The sequence below is a fragment of the Rhododendron vialii genome, chromosome 8a, assembly GCF_030253575.1.
Source record: "Rhododendron vialii isolate Sample 1 chromosome 8a, ASM3025357v1".
Taxonomy (NCBI): Eukaryota; Viridiplantae; Streptophyta; class Magnoliopsida; order Ericales; family Ericaceae; genus Rhododendron; species Rhododendron vialii.
Genome location: NC_080564.1, coordinates 26,099,870 through 26,114,818, shown reverse-complemented (window position 1 = coordinate 26,114,818; position 14,949 = coordinate 26,099,870). Strand labels below are relative to the sequence as shown.

The 14,949-nt window shown below is 35.9% G+C and overlaps 1 protein-coding gene across 3 annotated transcripts; it reads left to right on the top strand.

Moving 5' to 3' along the window:
- Positions 1-9,157: 9,157 nt before the first annotated feature.
- LOC131336262 (hypersensitive-induced reaction 1 protein-like) lies at positions 9,158-14,130 on the top strand. Of its 3 annotated transcripts, none has more exons than XM_058372049.1 (6): positions 9,158-9,299; positions 11,388-11,579; positions 12,351-12,471; positions 12,630-12,721; positions 12,821-12,917; positions 13,571-14,130. In XM_058372049.1, exons 2-6 carry the CDS (start codon positions 11,391-11,393, stop codon positions 13,927-13,929), a joined length of 858 nt encoding a protein of 285 aa, XP_058228032.1. In that variant the 5' UTR covers positions 9,158-9,299; positions 11,388-11,390; the 3' UTR covers positions 13,930-14,130. The 3 variants fall into 3 exon arrangements, with proteins under 3 accessions (XP_058228032.1, XP_058228033.1, XP_058228034.1); XM_058372050.1 differs by lacking the exon at positions 9,158-9,299 and adding an exon at positions 10,346-10,419; XM_058372051.1 differs by lacking the exon at positions 9,158-9,299 and adding an exon at positions 10,862-11,081.
- The last annotated feature ends 819 nt before the right edge of the window (positions 14,131-14,949 follow it).

Below are 14,949 nucleotides of genomic sequence, written 5' to 3'. Positions count from 1 at the left end.
AAAGCGTATTCTAATGTGAGTTTCTTAGTAATAAATGCAAAAGGCGAATTACAAAAATCTCAAATTGTACTGCGAAAACATACATAAATGGCTCTGTTTGGTAAAGTTGCCAGTTTTTTTGTTTAATTATGAAAAACAAGAAATGAGTTTTTATTTATTTATTAAAAAATAAAAACAAGAAACTTGTTTGGCGACCATAATAGATTTTAATTTTTTTATTTTTTGGGCTGCTGATGAATTAAAGCGTTTTCAAAACAAATAAAAAAGTAATTTTTTTTGTTTCTAGAATTTTCGTAAACTAGTGAAATTGATTATGTATTTTGTAAATAAAAACAGTAACACAAACATATTTATGGTACCTATTTTAAAAAATATTGAAAACAAAAACAAAAAATTAAAAATAAAAACTTTTCCAAATAGTGCCTAAAATAAATGTCAACTAAAGCTTAGAGCATCCACAGTGGTATAATCAAAACCAAAAAGTTGCTAAGGTTAGCAGCATTTACTCAAAAAAGGGCTCACATTAGAATAACCAAACTTAGGAACCTCTTAGCAACTCATCAAATTTTGGCCATTGAATAGTCAAAACTAGCAACATTTTGTCACTAATCAAATTTAGTTGTTCATACATTTCCTTAATCAATTACACCATCATTGCATCTCTCTTCCATTTTCAATATGTTTTTAAGAAAAATACATTTAGAAACAATTTTTTTTTTTTTGCAAAACAGTTTTTGTAGAGATCCGTAAATTATCCTATTTTCTTTAATCATTTAAAATATGTGGAATATTGTATTTTGAGGTTGTATTGATATTTGGAAGTGTTGATAGCAAGTAGGGTTTGATTCGGTGTCTGTCGAAAAAATTTTATTTTCTGCCCAGCTTATATCGATACTGCCTTTTACCCGGCACTAGTACATGGTGTCTAGAAGTTGTGTTTTTTGGCATTTTTGGGGTTCCAGTACCGGTACATGTTGTGGTTTTTTTTTCAGCACGAGACGCCTATAAATACTCCCTTTTGTCATTTTCACACTCAAAACCCATGAACCAAACCTGGAAACACCCCCTCTCACCTACCCAATTCCAATCTCACCCAAAACTTGATTTCAACCTCAAATCTTCAAGATCCAAGGGTTTTCATGTAGAGACTCGTGAATTCTTTTGTTTTCTTAATTGTTTAAATATGTAAAAATATTGTATTTTTGAGGTTGTATTGATGTTTGGAAAGTGTTGATAGCAAGTGGGGTTGATTCGGTAACCGTCACAAAAAAATTCTTTTTCTGTCCCGCATGAACCGGTACTGGCTGTCGCCCAGTACCGGTACATAATGTCCAGAAGTTGTGTTTTTTGGCATTTTGAAGGCTATTGAACCGGTACTGGGTGACTCCAGTACCGGTACATATTGTGTTTTTCTGTAATTTTCAACACGTATTTCGAACGCCTATAAATACTCTCTTTTGTCATTTTTCACATCCAAACCCTCGAAATAAACCTAGAAACACCCCCTCTCACCTACCCAACTCCAATCTTTCTCAAAACTCTTGATTTCAACCTTAAATTTTCAAGATCCAAGGATTTTTAACCTCAAAATCACTTGAATCTTGCATTTGGAGAACAAAGGGTAAGTTTTGTATTTTTGCTCTTACCTTGGGACTCTCACCCACATTTTTCTCTCTCTCCTCTAAATCACTTGTTGATCTTTGTTCATTTATCTTATTTTTGGGTTGTATTCACTCTAGATCTTGTATCTAAGCTTGGGTGGAGCTTGTTTTGGGAGGAATCAAGCAAATATCTCTCGGTAGACCTAAGGTTTTGCTCAAAATCCACTTTGATAGGGATTTCTCTCTTTCTCTACAAGTTTTGTGGTGAATTAATGTCATATTAGTGTTTGAATGCTACATATGGCTCGGTAGAGCACTTTAAAGCTTGAGGAGTGCTTATGCTTATGAATGCTATATTTTCGTCTCGATTGTTATGATCCATGAGTTATTTATGACGTGTTTGATAGTGTTGAAAATGTGGTTGTCGATGTGAAGTTGAATATGGAGTTTATTGTGACATAAGGGGTGGAAACACAAAGTCGCAAGGGGTGAAGTTTATTGTGACGCAAGGGGTGGAAACACAAAGTCGCAAGGGGTGAAAATTAGTTGGAAGAAGTGTGTGTGTGTGTGTGTCCATGTATGAGAATGTTTCGATATTAGTAAATGATGTTGATATATGTTGTCATTGAATTCACCATCTAGCTTGATTCACCGTATCCATATATATCATCTCATTGCATATAGATTTAGTAGAGATTGTTCTACTGGGCTAGTATAGCTCAACAAAATCCTTCTTTTTAGGTTCGAATGCCGGTCAATAGCGTGTCTACATCGAGTGTTGAGATATGAAGACTTTTTGGAAGCTAACTACATTTTAGTTACTCATTCATCTTTGTAGTTAACCTTCTTTTGATAAAGATGAGTTTGTAACTATTTATTCGAGAATTTCCTTTTGATTAAATAGTTTATAAGTTATCAACTTGTTCGTATTCGTACTTAAGCTTATTTTGTGGCCGGTGTGCCAATGTTGTAATTTACGAAACTTGGGGACTCGATTTGTAAATTAAACAGGTAGGAATTTCATTTGGGTATTATTTATCCTATGTGAGAATCTTTCTTTGAATTGGTTTATTTATTTATGTTAAAAATCGAGGGCGTGACATTTCAACCTCAAAATCACTTGAATCTTGCATTTGGAGAACAAGGGATAAGTTTTGTGTTCTTGCTCTCATCTTTGGGCTCTCACCCACATTTTTTCTCTCTCTCTCCTCTCAATCACTTGTTGATCTTTGTTCATTTATCTTGTTTTTGGGTTGTATTCACTCTAGATCTTGTATCTAAGCTTGGGTGGAGCTCGTTTTTGGTGGATTCAAGCATATAGCTTTCGGTAGACCAGGGGTTTTGCTCAAAACTCACTTTGGTAGGAATTTCTCTCTTCTTCTACATGTTTTGTTGTGATTATGTGTGAAACGGGGGTTTATGTTGCTATATATAGTCGAATGGAATGTTTTATGGCTTGAGGATTCTATATTCCTTGAAAATGATATAGTAGTCTTGATTGCTATGGTCCTAGAGCCATTTGTGACACAATAGATAATGTTTGTGTGTGTGCGTGGAATGAGTTTATGGCATTGGCATTGATTGTACTGATAGTGGGGTTGTTGTTGTGAATCGAATGTGGAGTATATTGTGACGCAAGGGGTGGAAATACAAAATCGCAAGGGGTGGAGTATATTGTGACGCAAGGGGTGGAAACACAAAATTGCAAGGGTTGGAATTTATTGGAAGACGTATGTGTGTGTATATGCACCCGTGTATGTGTGAGAGAGTGCTATGATACTTGTAAAGTGTGTTGGCATGCATTGTTTGGTTTGCTATTTAATTTGATTCGCCGTGTTCATGCTTATCATCTCATTACATATAGATTTTGTAGAGAATTTCCTACTAGGCTAGTGTAACTCAACAAAATCATTCTTTTCAAGTCCGAGTGCCGGACAGTAGCTTGCATTGCATCGAATGCTCAGTGTGGAAGTCATTTTTGAAAGCTAACGAAGTCTAATTATTTAATCATCTTTGTATATCACTTACTTTTGTTAGAGATGATTTTGTAACTAATTCCTCTTGATTTCTTTGACTAAACTGTCTGTAAATCAATAACTCATTCGTACTTGTATTTAATTTAATTTGGGCCGTGGTGTCAATGATGTAATTTATGAAACATGGAGACTTGTTTGTAAATTGAACAAGTGGAAAACCATTTTGGGTATTATTTATTTTATGCGGAGATCTTTTATCGAAATGACTTATTTATTTATGTTTAAATATCAAGGGCGTGAGTGTTTTTATTAAATTTTTTTTTTCAAAAACTTTTCTTTTCAAAAAAAACAAATCAAAATTTTTTTTATTCAAAAACTGTTTTGTTTTTAACTTTTTCCTGAAAACTTTTTTTTTTAAATCAAAGTTTTCAAAAAACTATTTTCTCTCTTTCTAATAACCTGTTTTTTTGTAAACTATTTTAAAGAAAGTTATTTTCTATGTCAGAATTTCTAGATTTTTATAAGTTGAAAATGTGATGTGGCAAGTTTTGGTCATTCAATTTTAATTAAACCATTGTAGATCTCTACATTACTAACCTTAACAACCCCTTAAATGGATAATCAAAAGATGATGTGACAAGTTTTGATTATTCCACTGTGGATGCTCTTATAAAGATGGAATAGCAAGCAATACATTTCCGTGATTCGGTCTCCTTCCGTTATTTTAATTGTTCAATGCTTTCCAATAGGATTTTCTTTTTAATTAATTAAGGTCTATTCAGCAAAGAATTTATATTTGGATTGAGAGTTTATTTCATAAGACTTATCGGACAAACAACCCTCAGAAAATATATATGAAATCAATCATGATTTTAAGCTTACGCGTCCTCGGAAGTCGAAAGTTTACCTGATTATTGCTAAATTCAGATTTGTTTACCTGGTAAGTCTCGTACTGTATTTGTTGTATCTAGAATGTCAATTTTTTTTCATTCTTCGGGTTTTCGTTGAGAAAATGGGCCATGAAAAAGGTTAAACAATGTAGAGAAATTGTTCTTTTGCTCTTGGAGCAAGTTATGATCGGCAAATACTGCAGGACTCATGACTTTCACGATCTTAAGTTGATATCGGCATACAGGCCTAGCCGCTCTTGATTTGTAAGCAAAAGAATGTTTCACCGGTCGCTTAAGCCTTAAAGCTTAATGGGAAAAGAATTGATGACAGAGACTTGGACAAAGTAGAGAATTTACAAACCGCGTTTCTCCGTAGCTTTCTTAGCTTCTAGTCAGCATTAGGTACTAGATATGCCTACTTTGGAGAGCAATCAATCTGATAAAGCAAATCAAATAATCTAGTTTTGATCGGACTAGATTTATTAGATATTCATTCAATGCCCCTAAGAACCGACACTGAATAATTTTTCCGGGGTTCATTGATTTTCTCAGTCAACTTTAAGAACTAGCTTGAATTTGATGGATATCCAATCAGTAGGTGCAAAATGTCTTTCATGTGCCTAAGTATTCAAAGTATATTTTCGGATTCAATTCGTTCAAGAAATTCGACTCAATTGACTCATTGTTTGTGTTTATACATGCTCCACTAAAGGGAAAAATGCTAGCCGCATATAACCTAGGCTCTACTTAGGGTTTAAAATGTACCACCATGTGAAAAGTATCCTTACGTATATATAAAGAGTGAGTTGTTGAGACGAAACTTCGTCTATTGATCAATTTCCCGTTTTGTCCTTCAATCCCGCACCTCAATGTCAATGTGTCAATGGTGGTTTTTGTTTTGAATAATAATACCACCAAAGGCCAAGGTGATTTGAAATGGGCCAAAAGGCGCTGCTGGCCTTGCTTCGATGACTTGGCTTCATCCTGGTACACTCTTCACCTATATACCCCACTCTTATTTCCCCCAAAATTTTCTCCCACATGCACTTGATAAACTACTACTCTCTTATTAAAAAAATAATACTCCTATATATTACTCAACATGACACGTGGCTATATTGTGTGGGTCATTGTAGAAGTGCACCTCTTCTTTTTTTTCTTTTCTTTTTTCTAGAAAGACTTAGCCAAAAATCTCTCATATTTATATTTTTTTAGCTCATGGAGAAACACATTTTGCAATCAAACGTAAGACTAAATGTGCCTATAAAAGTGCCTAAAATTCTAAAGTATCCTATAAAGTGCCTAAAACTCTAAGATACCATATATATGAAAGTGCCTAATCCTAGGGTACCTTATGGAAGTACCAAAACCACTAAAACCCTATAATAGGAAAAGTGCACCCTTAATCCTATAAAAATGCCTAAAATGTTTTGGCCTTACGGCTAAAAAACTAAAAAAGTTGAAGGACCTCCAATGAAAATTATTTTGATGTTGTCTTTCCCCTAAATAAAAACTATTTTACCGTTCTTATAACTAATTTTCCCTTTTTGTGTACTTTATTAGTAGAGGATAGTAATCACACTCTCTTATTTAATTTTCATATTTATGGTCTTATTTCCTTTATCTGCGTGATTCTATGATGCTCGAAAGAAATATATGTGATTCTGCTACATATTGTCTCTACATTAGTTTATTTTCCACAAATGAAACAGAAATAGTGTACATTTTCTTGCATTAAAAAAATGACGAAAGAATAGGGCATGCAGAGGCTCGATACTTTTGAAGAGTAAAATACTATCGAGCCTCTGCATGCTTGATAAGCAGGAAAGATTTATCATTATTTGCTAAAAAAATTATCATTATGATATTCACTACTCTGTAGATAGACTTTTAAAGAAATGGATTGAGTTCCTCAAAAGCTTCCATAAAATATAATGTTCACACTATGTATAAACAAAATACGTGGTTTAACATTTTACACGTTAAAAACCCCTTCCTTCAAATCCACTTCTACGACCTCCTCTCCACAAGTTACAGACCATTGCACAAAAGATGTCCACTTTATCCGAAAAGTAGAATACACATATAACAACGATTATACATGAAATTTTTATTTGTAAAAATACACATGTAAGTACATATATAAGAAATTGATTTTGGCACTCTAGTTTTAGCCACTGACACTCCACTTTGTGTGTGTTAATTATGTGAGATTACAAAACAAAAAGTGGAGTGCCACTAGCTAAAAATGGAGTGCCAAAATCACATTCCTATATATATATATATATATATATATATATATATATATATATATATATATATATATATATATATATATATCAAGATCACAAATTATCAAGTGAGGGATCCCTCACTTTTTTAAAATGCGGGACTTTCATTTCCCGATCAAATTTTGAAAATCCGAACCGTTCAATGTGTGCAGAACGTGATTTTAAGGGTCCCCGCGAGAAATCAGCAAAAAAAATGACCGGAAAGGGCTTCATCCGAGCAGTTTTTTTTTGAACCGTTCAATGAAAACTGCTCGGATGAAGCCCTTCCCGGTCATTTTTTTTGCTGATTTCTCGCGGGGACCCTTAAAATCACGTTCTGATCACTTTGAGCGGCTCGGATCATCGAAATTCAATCGGGAAGGAAAGTCCCGCATTTTAAAAAAATAAGGGATCCCTCACCGGAACCTGACTGATATCAAGATAATATAAATATATATGTATTTATTAAATTTGTACAAATATATAGGAACACTCCTACCGACTACTCCTCAACCAGATATGTGTGGAGCTCATTAATTATGCGGCCGACACATATATGAGAGAGGAGTGATCGAACAGTAGTCATAGTACTCCTCATGGGGTATCATTTATGGATGAATTTCAACCAATTATTAGTAATTAGTAAGGGCAGATCAGGCCCTCTCATCTCCCCTCCCCCATCATTTCTACAAAATAATTTTATCGTATTATTTTATCTCTCATCTAAAACCAATTTTTGTAATATCTTATCCAAATCAATAACTTTTTTACCCACCTTCCATAAAAATCACATTAATGTGAACCCACTTTTTATAAATAATACCCCAGGCTAAAACTCATCCCGCATCCAATTAAGCCTAAGACTCTATGAGAAGTTGGCAAATCACATGACAGAACCCAAAAACCAAAATTGGTGGCAGCTCCTAAAAAACCCAAAGTCTTGATGTTTTACTTTGTTTCCTAATTATTACCTTCTATCTTTCTCCAATCATCACCTTATTTTTTTAATTATTAATTTCATTTCTCTCTTCACTCGTTACCCTTCTTTCCAATCATTATCATATTTCTCTTTCCACCCACTACCAAAACTAAAATACCCAAAGTTACCAAACGAATAAGGCCTCTTTTGTCCCTCTTATTTTATCGAATCATTCAGGATGCCATGATTTTTTTTTTTATCAGCAAAAAAAAGAGATTTTCATATCATTAAACATAAAAGATACAAAAGAGAAACTTTATAGTAACACGTCAGAGAGCGTCATATAGAGACGACAAACTCAACCTATTACTACAATTTACCTCACATTTTTTTTAAAAGAAAAAAAAGGGGGAAATGACGACCCAGTACGTGTTTTGATAATTAATATCCGTCAAGAACATTGCGAGAACATTTGTTAATACTGAAAATGTCATTGGCGGGTATAATTATCAATATAAGTCCTTGAACATCATTTTCCCAAAAAAAACTAATAGCAACACTCTGGAAAAAAAAAAAACCGTTGGTAAGTAGGGCTGCAAACGAGCCGAACTTTACAGTGTTCAATCTTGTTTATTAAATTTTTAACGAACTCGAGCTCGAGCTCAGTGAAAACTTAACGAGTCGAGCTTGAGCCGAGCAGGCCTTGGCTTGACTCGAGCTCGAGCTTGTTCATTAGCCTTAATGGACCAACGAAAAATATATATATATATCATCGCATATGCCTAATATAACCAAAAATATTTTGAATGTGAAGGTATATATTTTTCATTTTCCTATGGAGCGGGAGTATACTAGTGTGCGTGTGTTCTCCCCTCCATTGGTTGACTGAAAAATGAAAATGGAAAGAACAAATTATAAAATAACAATAAAAATCTTAAACTTAAGTATATATATCCCGGCTCGCGAGCCGACTCGAGCCGAGCTTATCCTTGCTTGAGGTCGGCTCGTTTACAAAACGAGCTGAAAAAATCGGTTCGAGCTCGTTCGTTTAACTTTCGAGCCGAGCTTGAACGAGCCACTAACGAGCCGAGCTGCGAGCCGCTCGCCAACGGTTCGGTTCGTTTGCAGCCCTATTGGTAAGATACCAACAGCATCCTAAAAGCCCAGCCCAAAGAGGCCAAGGCCCAAACCAAAAAACCCTAACCTATCCCTAGCCATCTGCTGCAACTGCAACCACCACCGCAGCACCGCAAGCCCCGCCGTCCAAAAGCCCAAACAGACACCCACGACCACCATCAACCGCCACCATCACCGAACTGGGACAAAGCTCAGAAGCAGTTTCGCAGGCACGCACCTACCACCGAGCATCACAGGTTTATTTGGAGGCTGCGCATGGGGCTGAACTTCACCTTTGACTTCCTGGTTGGTTCAAAATTGCTCGTCAATCATTATCCATGGAGCATTATTCAAAGATTACATTTTTGAGCATCAGCTAGCCACGGCAGGTAGCAACTGTTTGAATGTTTCCTAATTCCGGGTTGCATCTGTTCTACTCCTATATATAAAATTCCCCTTCACTCTCCCATTGATTTGCCATTCCCCATTGCCCTCCTGTTTTCCCCTGTATTTTGATTGATCAAATTGTAAGCCCCTCTCTCTCTCTCTCTCTGTCTCTCTCTCTCTAACACACACACACATTTGAGCTGTACTACGTGCACAGCAGCGGTTTTCTCCCGCCTCGGGTAGCACAAAAATGATGAAAACCGTTCATTTTGTTCAAAATATGTCGTTTAAGGTTTCTGTAAAAAATGAGCTTCGTTCGATATCGTTAGAAGCGTTAAAAAAACATCCAAAATCACTTCAGAAAACCGCTGCTGTGCACAGCAGCAGTGCACAGCTGCTGTGCACATAGCTTTTTTGCACACGTTTACCCCCTATCAGTCCTAATGGAAAAGACTAGGACACACAGTTTTGCCAAAAAAAAATATGTTAAAATTACTGTGGATTTAACAACCATTATAAACAGTGCTTACCAAAAAAAAACAAACAGCGGCTGGGAAGTTGCAAACGATAAGCACTAAAATTCAATATTAGATTGCGCGCGCCCACTGAAAGCATAATTTCGCGGAAGTTTCGCTTCGGTTTTCAGAATCATCCTCTCTCTTTCTATAAGGTCCCTAACAAATTTTTTCTTCAATTATTACCCATTTATTTTTACAGTCCACATTTTTATAACAACACTCCTTTTATGTCTTTTTATAATGTGAATTTACAAAATTAATTTTTCATTTGTATACTTTTCACAGCAATACAAAAAAGGAAGTATATTTAAAAAAAAAGGTGAATGTGAAAATTACTACCTTAACTATTAGCCTCATTTACATTTTCAAAAAAAAAAAAAAATTTATTAGCCTCATTTCTTTATTTATCTCCCTTCACCCATTATCCTAAAAACCTCCCTCCCTGTCTTAATTTTACCCAAAATCGCTCGGGAAACCATGAACAGCCGGTACCATTGTAGTTTTCTTTATGCCTTTGACTTTCTGGTAATTGGTTCAAAATTGTTGCCGATCATTATCCAAATTAGATTTTAAGATGACATTTCGAGCATTAACTAGCAAAGTTACTCGTAGTTAGCAATTGTCTGAATGTTTCCTAATAGTAATTCAGGGTTGCATGGGTTCTATATAAAACTCCCCTTTACTCACTTTGATTAGCCATTCCGCATTGCCGTCCTGTTTTCCCCTGTATTCAAAAAAACTTGTAAGTCTCTCTCTCTCTCTCTCTCTCTCTCTCTCTCTCTCTCTCTCTCTCTCTCTCTCTCTCTTACAGTTTGTGGAATTGATGATGTTCTTGTTGGGAATTCTGCTTTCTAGGTTACTTTTTTTTTGACAAATCAGAGGATGGGTTTCTTTTCTGAACCCACTTGGGCATAACCGTGGTGTAAAACACAACACACAATTAATCTATCTCTAACCGTCTATTGTTGTAATAAATGATCAGGATTCGCTCAAACTTTTTTTCGGAAAAGTTATGGAAGAGTTTTTTTTAAATCTAGACCGTTCAAATACATCTCGACGGTCGGAATTACGCGCACTCCTTTTCTGAAACTCTCCAAATTACTTACTGCAACCCAAAAGGAGAGTGCCAAAATCAATCCGTATATGGACTTGAAGTGTGGTTAGTAATTTGGGAATTGCGAAAATCATTGTCGATTAACATATGGTTACTGAGAGTATCTGAAACCTCAATGGTTCTTGGAAGTGTTACTGATGGTTTGTCCTTCGCACTTTCTTCATTCTGTTTCCAATTCCTTTTTTCAACCAATTTCGTTGGTAATACTGGATGCTTAAAGCCAATTGGGGCATCGGTTGGCAAGAGTCTCAATTGATCAAGATGCCCTTGCTAGGCTACAACCTCAATTGGTCGGCTCGTTTTTTATTTTTATTTGTTTAATCAGAACTGTTCGGCTCAATTATCAGGCCTGTTTATGAGTTATGTTTGATCAAAGTTCATTGTACATGACTTTGTGAATTTGGGTTTACAGTATATATATTGTTGCAATAGAAGTTCATCTGTCCTTAATTTTGAGGGCATTTGGCAAGGGTGAGATGTAAAACCCAAGTCTTATAATCAGAGAAAGTTTGTTAACTTCATTAGTTTACCCGGTCTTCTGGATATCATCACCAAAATGTTTCTCACAGCATCGTGTTTTTATCCCGTCATCACAGATCATGGGCAATCTATGCGGCTGCATGAAAGTTGACCAATCCACGGTTGCTATCAAGGAGAAGTTCGGCAAGTTTGATGATGTACTTGAGCCCGGATTCCATTGCGTACCTTGGTGCCTCGGAAGCCGGGTGGCTGGTCATCTCTCTCTTCGGGTGCAGCAGTTGGATGTTCGTTGCGAGACCAAGACAAAGGTTCGTTTACTTTCCCAACCGCGATCAAAATTCTACCTCTATCCCATACAAAATATCGCTTTATTTTCTAGGAGTAAATGTTTACTTATATGAGGCCCGGAACATATTGACAATAACTACTAGAAACGTTGGCAAACTTGGTGTATATAGGTTTTCCTATAGCATGTTTGTAATCGCGCTACCGTCAGTTTTTCTTTGTTTCCTGTTTCTTTTCCTTTGCTTGTCTGAAGAAGTGAAAATCTTCGAATCAAGTTTTCTCAATGGATGATGTTTTTTTGAACTGTGGGTACAGATTTTGTTTGCATTGAAATTGTACAGAAGTGATGTGTGGGCCTAATTCGGATTCTACTCAAATTATCAAAAATCGACCATTTTGTATAGAAATTTTTTTACACATTCCTTGAAAAAAAAAAAATCAGCTCATTTGGACACCGCCTCCTCAATTCATTCAGTTTTGGTTCAGAATTTTGGATCGCGAATTCTAGACAAAAAAAATTGAATGAATTGATCATGCATTTACCAATTTTTGATTAAGATGGTTTTTTTTTTTTTTTAAAACCATTTTTTAACATTATTGTCTACAAAAAGAACTGACTTTGGTCATTGTCTGGAACTCGAGATTGGCCTACACATCACACCTGTGCATTTTCGGGATGCAAAGTTCTCTACCCATTGAATCACTGGTTTTTGCAGTGGTAAAGTGAGATACTTAAAATGCCAATGTACTTTTGCGACTAAAACGATTGGATGTTTTGGTCATGTCTGTAACAGGACAATGTATTTGTCAATGTCGTAGCGTCTATCCAGTACCGTGCCCTTGCTGACAAGGCAAATGAAGCTTTCTACAAACTCAGCAACACACGGAGCCAAATCCAAGCCTACGTTTTTGATGGTACATACTCAGGACCTAAATGCTTGAATGTTGAAACTCACTTGTTGTAGAGATGAGGATAATTTAGTTCACAAAATGGACTGATCTTTGAATTAATTCAAGTACTAATATATAACCAGCTCCACTTCTCAGTATATCTTTCTATCTATGTACTCCAGTGATTAGGGCATATGTTCCGAAGCTCAATTTGGATAACACTTTTGAGCAAAAGAAAGACATAGCCAAAGCTGTTGAAGATGAACTTGAGAAGGTAATGCATTCAATAGATAGTTAGTCGACTGATATTGTTGAGCCTGCTATATATGTTCCTAATGGGTTGTAATGCTTTTTCCTTTACAATTGCTCACAGGCAATGTCTGCCTACGGATATGAGATAGTCCAGACACTGATTGTTGATATAGAACCAGATGAGCATGTCAAGCGGGCAATGAACGAGATCAATGCTGGTAATATATACAGGAGTGCTCTTCTAGCTTTGCTTAGTAATGAAACTCATATATTTTTCCAGTCTCGTAAACTAGTCGTTTTCTATGGTTAGATTTATTTGTAGTTAGTTAATTTCTAGATTGAAATCTATCAACTAGCCATTCTAGAATCCCTCCGCTTGTTCATGGGTGTAGTGCAGCTAAATTTTTGTGCATCCACGTACATTACTAGATAGAATTGGTTCCCGTGGAGAATTTTGAGAAGGATTGGAATAGTCATTCACCTGAATTCGGTGGTTGATGATTCCACTAGCAATGGATATTCGGTAGTTTTTAAGTGAACCAATCATCGGAATGACCATTTCAGGGTGATGACCACTCTAGTCAACCAAGTGTACCCTAACGTGCGCATGTATCCATTTTTTTTTTCTCACATTACAAAAGAACTTGATGTTTCGCAGAGAAGAGAACATGTTAAACATCTGGACCAGGAAACTTTTTGCTCATCTGGTTTTGTGTAGAATATCTACAAAATGCACACTAAGAGAAAATGTTACTGAGAGAATAATGCATGTGTTATGCTATTGCTGTCTCTTGCCGAATTGTTGCTATTTTCTTGAGCAAAGCTTCTAGTTAATTAACCATTTTCAATTTTCTGAATTGTACACTTGAAGCTGCAAGGATGAGGGTTGCGGCTAATGACAAGGCAGAGGCTGAGAAGATTCTACAAATCAAGCGAGCCGAAGGTGAGGCGGAGTCAAAGTACCTTGCAGGATTGGGTATCGCTCGCCAACGCCAAGCAATAGTGGACGGTTTGAGAGACAGTGTGCTAGGCTTCTCAGTCAATGTTCCAGGAACCACTGCAAAGGATGTCATGGACATGGTCTTAGTCACCCAGTACTTCGACACCATGAAGGAAATCGGTGCTGCCTCCAAATCCTCTGCTGTTTTCATTCCCCACGGGCCCGGTGCCGTACGCGACGTTGCCACTCAGATCCGCGACGGGCTTCTTCAAGCCTCTTCTCAGCATTAGTTGCTCATTACTCTTCTGAGAGAAGGATCGGGTTCAAAAAAGGAATTTTTTCATTTTTCATTTTTATTTTTATTTTTATTTTTTTCTCTATTTTGGTGAATAAGGAATTTGTGTTTTCAAGTTGTTGGACTTGTTTTGGTTTGGTAATTAACACGCATGTATTTTGTTTACAGTGTTTATAAGACACATATAAATTAATCACCTTCAGAAGTTGTTGGACATATATTAAACTTAAGGATTTCAACATTAGACGAGGTGGGATTTAGGGTGTGTATTGTGAAAGAATGATCTGTCTCGTAAAACGGAAAATAAGTACTTAAAAAATAAGAACTTTAGTGGAACGGGCCTTAGCTGATTCCGACACGCATGTGTTAAAATATAAAGTGACATGAGTATTTTCACTTAATTGGCCTCTCTCCATCAAGTACCAATGAGCATTGCCAATTCTTACCCATTTTCCTATCCAAATCCAAAATTTAAGTAAAAACACTTAAAAACTTATCACCAATGTCATACCTATTTTTCTATCCATTTTGAATCTCACTTTTTTCCTTACCCAAATTTGAAGAGATCCAAACCTATACCCATTTTATTCCTTAATATTTACCAATATGTCATTTTGATTCACATTTTGAAGGAAAAGTCTAAAAAATACTAGATTTGGGTAAAATAATAGGTACGTATAAGACATTCCCAAGTAGAACTTTTGACCCAAAATTTCACTCAAATTTGAGTTACAAAATGGATAAGGGTTGGACATGCTCCAAGGATAGGTAACTTTCATCTTCCTCCTCAAATGAGTATAGTTGGAGGAGAGAGATTCTTCCAAATAAAGATCTTGGCGATAACTTATGCTGTCTTGAAAATCTTTCACATCGCTCAACCTGCAAGTAATCGCAGCGGAAATTCAATTCTTTATTAACGATCGCTAAATAAAGAAAAATACAAATCAATTTCTTTAGGGCGCTGCTATTCGCATCCCTTTATTTTCTTCCATAGCCCACTACATTTCGGTAAATG